This window comes from Opisthorchis viverrini (genome assembly GCF_000715545.1).
Source record: "Opisthorchis viverrini unplaced genomic scaffold opera_v5_67, whole genome shotgun sequence".
NCBI classification, from domain to species: Eukaryota; Metazoa; Platyhelminthes; class Trematoda; order Opisthorchiida; family Opisthorchiidae; genus Opisthorchis; species Opisthorchis viverrini.
The window spans coordinates 725,873-735,844 of record NW_008751722.1 but is presented as its reverse complement, the minus strand read 5'-3'; the positions used below and the strand labels follow the sequence as shown (position 1 = coordinate 735,844).

Genomic DNA, 9,972 nt, shown 5'->3' with positions numbered 1-9,972 from the left:
CGCGATGCTTGATCTCTTTCCCCTGGAGTACCGTCGCCTCCGAGGGGACCTTATTCTTACTTATGCCCTGTTTGAACAAAGCTTGGCAAACAGGGTTTTTACCGTTGACCCAGCAAACACACGGCGGGGACATAGTAAGAAGATCTTCAAGCTCAGAGTACACTCATTCATTAGACAAATTTTTCCTCATGTATCAATCCGTGAATCCGTGAACACCTGCTTTCGGGGAATCACTGTCCCCTGGTGTTCCCATGGCGTGCATACTACAGTACGGAGTTCCGACTAAGGGATTGCATGTGTTCTTTCTAGAGCCACCGAACACCTGATACGGATGACCTCCTACCCGCTTTGTTCATTGGTTGCCTAATCTGTCTGCCTGCATTTTGGAGAGGGGGCTTGTAACAAACAACTTAGTTATAGTGTCCATTTTCAAAACAGGGGTTCGTAGTGAGCGCGGTATTCATAAGGGGATCAGCTTAATCCCGGTCGCAACAAATCTCTTAGTGCCACTCCTAGTCCGTCCGCTTATGACGCGTCACGAAACACTGACTTTGAATCAGTAAGCTGGAATACCGCGTAATGGTGGTGGCCGAATATCACAGCGTTTATTTTTTCTATCTTTGTGCGAACTTCCACATCCGTTTTCCCTCGTTCAATTCACATTAATATGCGCCATGTCAATAGCAACGTTTCACCAGCTATAGGTACTGTTTGCCCTTTTAGGTTTTTTTAGCCTGGCTTGTCAACAGCTGCTAGGGAGGCACACTCGTTATGGCTTCCGAAACTATACAGGCGGCCGTTGCAACTGTCCCTGTCTGAGCTGATGGTGTTTGACAACCGTTGCCCAAGAACCAAGCTTGTGTGGATTGTTGGCGATTCAGAAACGAAAAAATTAGAAAGGCCTTAGGAAGAGGGACCTCTCCCGCGATAGATGAATTACTCACACTTCATAAGTTGCGCTGGTTGGGACATGTACTCCGCATACCACAAGACCATCTGCCTCACAGAGCTGTTTTCTCTTAGCTCTGCTGGTGCAATCAACCGAGAGGTGCACCTGGCAACGAAGTACGAAAACACTAACCATCAAACTTAGTCGGGTGGGCATCTGTCGCCTCCATGGATGGGGACCCCGCGACTCAAATCACTACTGGTTAATGACATTGGCGGAAACAGCCCAGTCGCGCAGTCATTGGCGCTCGTGCATCAAAGCTATTGCCTTCAGTGCGTAGCTACGCAATTTCCGAACAAACTGAACATGTCTTCGCCTCCAAGGCTTGGTTGTATGTTACACTATCTCGCTTTCCGACAGTCGAAAGTGTAGCAACTGGAACCAATGTGCCTATAGCACACGCTTTACAAATTAGTTGATTGAAATTAGAAAGCGTTTCAGATTGCACTACGGGTACCTCCACTGAAGAACGTGTCCAGCAACATAAGCCGCGCTGGTTAGGCATGCATTGCGCATGCCGAACCACAGTTTGCCGAAGAGCGTGCTGTTTTCCGTGCCAACCCTCGACCTGATGGGGGTGTAAAGGAGATCATGAAACGTTTGAGTTCCATCGGTGCTACTCGCCTATCAGGATGTTAACTGAGTGATCCCCACTGCGCCTGGTTGGTGACGCTGCAGGATATATCTGCTAATCGATGTCATTGCTCTCTGATTCTCGATGCGACTGCGCACAGCAGGTGCCTTCTGAGCAACACCGGGCTCTTTGGTTTTAAAACTATTTCGACCGTATTGGATATTGTGCCGGCGGTCACGGTTAACCGTTGGGCGATCGGAGTGTGCGGTTTTTGGGGTCAACTTTTCTAACCCGTCCTTCCTTGGGGGAAGACAGCGTCGCTGCTTCCATAAATATGGACACGCTGGTCACCTGGGGGATACACTTTACTGCATTCACATTCCTGTCGCAGAGGACAGTACAACTTTACACCCAGACCGTCTCGTAATACGGGGTCTCACTGCTCTTGGTCTGATTGCTCCCCTTTGGCATGGTTGCACCTTGTGCAACGGCGTTCCAGCCAATGTAGCCCGCGGGATCATTGCAGCACTCAAGCCCGACCATCACGTCAAGGTGACAGCTTTAGGTCGGTACTCTGCCCTTGAGAGGCAAACTGACTTCATATCAACGTCATAGGCACCGGAGATAAGTAAAACCTGCCCTGGTCTTCCAGATTCTGGAGTTTATCTCATGTCCACCTGAACTTATCGAACTTAACGAACTTACCTCCAAGTCGATTGGCTCATCTTCAAGTTTGGGTTTGATCCCACCTACTCCCTTCGCAGCTAAAAAGCACATGCCAAGCCATGCAGCAGAGTTATTTAGGTTACTTAAAATGGTTTGCATTTTTAAAGACCTCAATCCAGGAAAGCAATGTCGTTCACAGACTCAGTGTCTGTGATCGAATGCCACGAGAGCATTCTAATCCCAGAGGTTCAAAAAGGATTCAGGGGAATTTCAAGCTTCCTTCAGGTGGCACGGCAGCTAGGCACCGGAAGGGTGCTACAGCTGAACGCTTTCCTTTTATATCAAAGAAACTGGAGAGGAAGGTCGGGAGATGGCAGATGTCTTACACCGCTGGACGTGTTGAACTTAAGCGAAAGCTTGCCGGATATTGGTACCCGTTCACAGGAGTTCCCACACAAGGGTTTACCCTTAATCTCCAGTCAACATCAAAGTTTCTGGCGATCGACAGAGTCAAAAGCGGCTTTCAGATCCAGACCAATATGGGGCATCAGAAACAGTGATGCCTCTCAAGAATCTGTCTCAAGGTGAACATGTGGTTGATGCTTCTTCGGCCTGGGCGAAACCTGACTTGATTCTCACAAGTTTGTCCAGTTAATCGACCAATCTGCGCAAAATAATACCACAGAGCACCTTAGATCGCACGACTGCGATGTTTGTGCCACGGGTGTTTTCGCATGAAGTTCTTGCGCTGTTTTCTGAGAGTGGAATGGCCTCCATTCTACTAGTATTTTTTCGTTCACCATCATCTTTGAAGATAGCGGGGTGTTGATCATTCGGGCTAGTTACCCTGTCGTGTTGAAGCAGTGATATCCCTCGATTGATTTCTGTTGTTGACAGCGGGCTAGTGTCGATTTTCCATTCCGGCTTGCTGCGTTTTTCTAGTTTTTGTGGATAGGATGGCCGGGTGAACTGTTCTTTGGAATTTTCGGCCCATTACTCCGGACGATAACTTTGCCGTTCCATCTGTTTCGCATATCGTTTGTGCAGATTAGCCGAATCAGCTGAATTGGAGTGCAGCTGTTTCTTACGTCCAAAGCTTTTTCTACATGCTGCACTTTTGCAATCCACCAGGGTTCTCTGTCGTTTTTCAGGCTATTGATTTTCCGGTGTATGGAGGGCAGCGTGCGTCGTCAAAGTCGTTGATTCCCGCAATGGCTACTCTGGCAGCAGTGGGATATGCTGTTGTCGATGAGATAGCTAAGGGTGCGAGTTCGCTCAGTGGTTAGAGCGGAAAATCCGTGGTTCGAACCCGACTCCTGCCTCTTGACTTCCCCTGTCTAGGCAGTATCCCAGCCCTCGTGCTTCCTTTTATTTGCATGGTAGTTAGGCACCGAAAGGGCGCTAAAGCTTATCTTATCGTCCTAAGTCAGCGAGGAAGGATCCCCGTTGATAGTCTTCTCTTCGTATTCGTCTGGCAACGTCTGTAAAGGAGTTTCACACGGGAGAGTTGGTCTATGTCTGTTTGTCGTGTCTGCTTACGCCCCGACTGACGGTAGCTCTGACACCATAAGAGACAAGTATTATAACGCCCTTAATGCCCTGTTGCAGCAAGCTAAAAGCTCAGATACCGTTGTGGTTGCCGGAGATCTAATGCACAAGTGGGCGGGCTTAGCGCATCTGAGACAATTAGGTAGACCGGACTCAGTATGTACGGACAATAGTGAACAATTTTGTTGTGTTCGACCAGGGTTGGAGTGCAGCGACAATCAGAATAAAAATGGAAAAGACTGAGGGCCCGGAAACTTGCCTTTATTCATCCAAAACTTTGACACAGAGCTAAAATAGAAGAAAGTGATTTAGCAATAAGTGATGAAATGTTTGAAAAACAGAGCAAATATACAACACATTGTTCCAGCCGTGTGCTGACCGCAGGTTGATTTTAAACAGTTTTAACTCCCGAAATAGCTGAAGTCGTCTGGTCGGTCACGAACTGAAATCGATCTTATTACCATCAGTTCCCGATGGCGCGGATCAATAACCGACCACCGCTTGTTTTGAAACACACCTGTGGATTTCGACCAAGTGATCGTCCGGAGTCGCCTGTCACTTCATTTTTCAGGGCCGCGTAAGGTGCAGAAAAATCGCCTGGTAACTGGCAGCCTGACAGATCCGGGAGCGGAATGGTGCGAATGAAGATGATTTCAATCTTAATCGTGGTGCAAGATACTTATGTGAAAGCCTCCGTACCGTCTGTCGGGCGGTCGTAGCACACAAAATAGTTTCTGGTATTATCTTGCGCATATCGATCGATTACGTAGGGAGGAATTCGTGGGAATCAAGTGGAGTTGCATTGGTCATGCCTTCACTGTGAGACAGGCGCTTGAACAGTACCACTTTGTCGGATGTTCAACAGACATTCAGACACTTAAAGTTCTTCATTCGCTCGCGAGAGGCTACGACCATATGTACTTTTATCCCTTATGGAAACACTGCAAGCCAGCTGCTTCGGACACACGATAGGCTCTCTTCTAAGTTTACCTTCTCCAATGTTGTCGTCTTGAATATTGAGATGATGATGGAATTCTTGTTTCCGAAACAGCACACGCATCAATGCCAAGCGAGCCCAGTGTGAGAAAAGGAGCAGATTGTTGACCTGCTTGCTTCAGAGTGTGAACATTGGGGACGGCCAGGCAGACTGGGCGTCGAGGCTGGGGGATTGATTTCTGAGGATGTCGGAGCAGGATGACGCACAGATATTGCTTGAAAAAATCAATGCAGGACGAACGGTGCAATCAAATCTAAGTGTTTGGCCCACAATGAGAGAGATACTAATGGGGTGGGGAGAGGGAGAACAAAAAGTACGTGATAGAGAAAGAAGGGAGGCGTTATCGGTAGCCTGTTGTCTCCAACGCTCTTGAGAACTCTGAGCCTTGCACTCAAGGCTTGGATATCACTTCGTAACTTCCTTCCATCGGTGGTCAAAGTCCAACTTACTGACTGAGAATTCCGTGGTTCGAGGCCAACTTTAACACCTCGACTGCTCTCATCTTTGCTTGAGCATTCTGGCGGTGTCTGATTCCCCATGGTGTTGCAGCTAGACGCGGAAAGGGTGTTACAGCTGAACGATCATTGTTACTTTTTCGGGGCCCTTACTGAGAGGGCAACTTTCAAACTCATTATCATTTGAGCACGTTTCCTATTTGCTGCATGCTCTTGTCCTTTTCAACCAGACGCTAACCACCTACCTGTGCAACACATTTCAGCCTCGTTTTGATACGGTCTCCGGACGTTATTTTATGTTTCGAATAGCTCAAGAAAATGCGTTGTTACTACGACCTCCTAGGTATGTTCACACGCTTCATTTTGCCAATAGTTGATAAAGGTGTGCCAAAGAATGTGGAAAGCGCTGAGCTGAGGAAAGCCTACTACAAAATGTCTTTACAGTGGCATCCGGACAAGAATGTGTCTCACTCTGAAGATACAACCAATATATTTCAACAGATTCAGGAAGCATACAGGTTTGTGCTCTTCTGTTCTATTTGTATTAGGCGAAAGCACACTTTAGTTAGCGGTACGCAGTGCTTCTTTTACTGATGGTACAGTAAACAATAACGCTGTACGGCCAATTCAACGCTTATCTGCATATGCTAACTAGTAGGGCTTCCAGTGGAGTCACTACTGTGACCCTGATGGTTGCAAGCCAAAATGGACTTAAGTGGGTTGGATTTCCTTTTTTGAGTTTGCCGAGTAATCGGATCACAGTGGTTAAAGCGCGAAATTACTGCCCTTGCCGGTCAGCGTGGATGAATAGGGATTGAAATGAGTACTTAACACGAATTTGAACCAGGTTGAGGGGTGTGGCTGCTCTCGTTAATCTCAGTTAAGTTGCAGTTTGCTGTTGAACGTCTTTCATACTTTCGATGTCTGTGGGTGTAAGTTAGCGGTATGGTTGAAAGCCATCCAAACACGAGTCACGAGTCAAACCATTGAAAAGCATTATGAGATCTCCATAGGTAGATGGAGACTTCCACATAACTCAACCTACAAAATAACGCATTAGGTTGATATTTGCCAACCGTCATTTCCGTGTTTCATTTGAGCTGTCCGAGGTTGATAAATAAGTTAACAGGGTTCGCTCTCTCGAAAGGATGGCGGTAACAAATAGAGGTGTGGAACACATCCCAGTGTAATTTTCGTCGATTTTGACACGAAGGGATTGAAGCGTACTTCTTCATACATTCACTTGTTTACTTATTTGTTGCTGCATTAGATTTGATTCACAAATTTTCTAGCGAGAGAGGATTCTTCATATCTATGATTTCTACTGCCTAAAAGCGTGAACTTTTCGTCGAACAAGTCGATAGATAACTTATTATGCCTTTGCGACATCGTATGCCAAAATAGTCATAATGTTTCATACGAATTCACGGTATTCTACTACCTACTAACCTTTTTAAAGATTACTCAGATTCATAAGGTGTTCCACGTAGTATCAACCATTTGGAGCTGACTTGTCTATACAACCTATATACGCTTGTGTAGTTCAGATTGTTGAGGCGATATTTTTAGTAGTCAGATAATTTCCCATCTTTTGGGATTCTCGTGGAGGCTGTGGGTTTGGAGTTCTGTAAATCGTGTGTGGCAGGTCCTGAAAAGCACTCTGTTGCGCATTGGACGGGAAAGTAAGTGCTCGTTGTAAGATGTTATTCCGTCCTGGGAAGTGATTCTCTCCTGGGGGTGTTATTGAGTAGCGTTTTTAGCTTCCCTGAAATTGCGTTTTGGGGAGACTGCTCATTTGGGTGACTGTCGAACCCTCACGGTGTGCTGCACTCTGATGCGGTCCATCTGGTTACATCCACGTTGTCCAATACGTCAACCTTAGCAACTCAGATTTATCAGCACACGTTCGTGCAAATTGTACAGTTGTGTTTTCGATCACTTGCGCTTTCTTGAACCTTGTTTTGTCATCGTTGATTGAAGCGTTAGTGGTTTGATCTTCACGTTGGTGTTATAGGTTCCACAAAATCCTATCGCTTGCAAGTTTTGTTTAGCTACCATCACCCTTCCAGTCCACTAACGACTTGCACATATTGGTATCTACGCTTTATGCATGCTTATGCCTCTTTGAAGCCTCAGTGGTGGGACAGATGGCACTGCAAATGAAACCCAAAACGAGAATCGTGGTGTTATCATGTGAAACGTCCTTCTTTATACCCCGCCGGCATGGTATATTCCCAGCAACTTCAACCTATTTAGCGTTTTCTTTGTTAATTACATGCCTTCAGCTGATGAAATTATGCATATCTCTGCAACTAATTTTAAGGGTACTTTCGGACCCACAAGAACGTGCTTGGTACGATAGCCATCGGGCCCAGATCCTACAAAGTGGTGGACAAAAAGCCCAAATGGGTTCTGCTGCTGGTTATGAAGAGGAACGCGTTGACGTCTTTCAGTACTTTACGCGTTCCTGTTTCCAAGGCTTTGATGATGGTGAGACGGTACGTCCCATTTGGCAGTTTTTGACTGGGAATCATCTAATATATTTATCTCAAGATTTATTTTCAAACAACGGCTCGTGCTGCTTCTTCCAGCAGCTTTTTTTGCGGATTTTTATTTTGTGGGAATGCAGGAGGACAGTTTCATTACCGCTGGTTTCTCAATCCTGTTTCTATCACGCTGCCATTTCATAACTGGAAGCTTGGATCCAACTGTACGCATTTTTTGTGAAAATATCAGTTCACCTACTGACCCTTTTGTTCAGCACACTTGGCTATAAATTCTCGTAACGTTTTCCTAATCATCTGGGGCGACAGTGATTCAGGTGTTAAATTTTTTCTGCGTTGCATAGAGGAAACCCACAAGAGTGGTTGATTTGTGGGAGGCGGTCGCAATAATTGGCCGTCATTACATTGCTGGACAATGCAAAAGGGTTCGTATTTATTTGACTATGTCAGAAGGCTCGAAATCACGAATTAATCGTTTTCTCTTCTACATCGAATTGCATGTTCTCCGTGCAGTTACCTTATTTTTCTATGACTGTTGGAGCCCTACTAGCTAATATAGCCTCGCTGGAACGTGCTGACTCAGATGACGACCATTATATGAGTTCACCATTTGTGGTACGCATGTTTGGCTAAGCTGAATAATACCTTGACCTTGCGGTCATGTGTGTGCATTTGTGTGTGTGTCGTTGCAACTTCATACGCAGGTGTTTGTCGAAAGTTGTGCAGTACCACCAGTGAACTATGTTATTCTCCTCACCAAATCTTTTAGCTCACTGGTGGTTGTTTGACCCTGGAAAGAGCGACTAGGTTGACTTCTAACTGTAGGTTAACTTTGTTTGACTTTGTTTAACTTTGTTTCAGTCTTTGTTGACGTCTTCCATGAAGTTGTTGGAATAGTCTGTGTATTTAAGATGCACCAATTACTGTCCGAACTTTCGATGCAACACTTTCTGGAATCGCTGAGTTCCCCAGTCATGTGGTAACCTTTAGGTTTATCTCTTGGAAGTGGTTGGATATCTGTTCGGTTGCTTATCACTCATTAATGGTCGGTCGTTGTGGATGTTTTAATGAGGCCAACGCCTCCAACGCGCAGCTATCTTCCTCATCTCCCCAAGTCATAGTAAGCAAAACTAGCTAGAACCGCTGTACGGCAAGTACTCGGGTTTTGCAGCTGATGATGATGATTCATTCCTTAATACTAATGGCCCCTTTCCACTCACCATTCATATTCGGTTTGACATGGTTGCGTGTACATCCATACACAGTGGCTCTGTCTAAATTTCTTATTCGCAGGGATTCTACACAGTGTATCGGAAAGTTTTTCAGGATATCACAGATGAGGAAGTCAAAGCTGCTGAGTTTGCGAACGAGTACGACTCTTCTCCATCTGAAGAGGATGCTGACTTGGGGGCGCGTAACGGGAAAGGCAATTTGCGATCCTACCCAACTTTCGGTTCTATGGAGAGTGCTTACTCCGAGGTGGTCGCTCCGTTCTATCAATTTTGGGAAGTCTTCCAAACGAAGAAGAACTACACTTGGGTAGAGAAATACGATGTTCGGTGTGCGGAATCAAGAGCGGTGAGCAGTTTTATCCTGTCTTGAATGTTTGATGATCATGCGGGTAGGTTGTTTCAAGTAGTCAGTGATTTAGAGCACAGTGAGTTCATCCTGTCCACATCTTGTGGTTGCTATGGAAGCACGTAGTCTGTCTGTCTAGCAGAGCGATTCAATGACATGTTCTAACATGGTACAAATTGGCCGTTGGTTTGTCTGCCGAGCTGGAAAATTAGATTGCAAGCGTTTCATCACCAATCGAGGTGACACCTTCACTCCGTTTTTAGGGAGTGTAGCGATGGATCGGTGGTACAGAATTACTGCCTGTCCCACTATTTTCAACCACCTTGGTGCGTCGTTCTTAATAAGCAATTTTCACTGCTTTTTGGGCTGTCCGGCTTGAGTTAAACATGGATAACCATGGTTTATGAAAGTAACGAACGGCGGTCAACTCCTGTTCTCTGTTAATTCTCAGGAACGTCGGGCTATGGATTGTGAGAATCGCCGGCTACGCAATGCAGCAAAGAAGAAACGTAATGAAGAGATTCGGCAGTTGGTGGCCTTCGTGAAGAGACGTGATAAACGGGTAGCCGCAGAACGTGAACGTATCCAACTAGCAGGTGAAGAGGCTCAAGCACGCACTAAGCACCTAGCCAAACAAGCTAGACAACGGTAAGCTCACTGCCATGCTTGCATATATATATATATATATATATATATATATA

At 45.9% G+C, this 9,972-nt stretch overlaps 1 protein-coding gene across 1 annotated transcript in view; it reads left to right on the top strand.

The window, feature by feature from the left end:
* Positions 1–5,507: 5,507 nt before the first annotated feature.
* T265_04156 (hypothetical protein) overlaps positions 5,508–9,972 on the top strand; it is a gene marked incomplete at both ends in the record, with an annotated part of 13,941 nt that continues 9,476 nt past the window's right edge. Inside the window, 5 exons of the mRNA XM_009168826.1 lie at positions 5,508–5,532; positions 5,572–5,707; positions 7,513–7,687; positions 8,987–9,271; positions 9,723–9,919. Of these exons, the coding sequence (XP_009167090.1) occupies positions 5,508–5,532; positions 5,572–5,707; positions 7,513–7,687; positions 8,987–9,271; positions 9,723–9,919 (818 nt within the window). The remainder of the gene's footprint in view (positions 5,533–5,571; positions 5,708–7,512; positions 7,688–8,986; positions 9,272–9,722; positions 9,920–9,972) is intronic.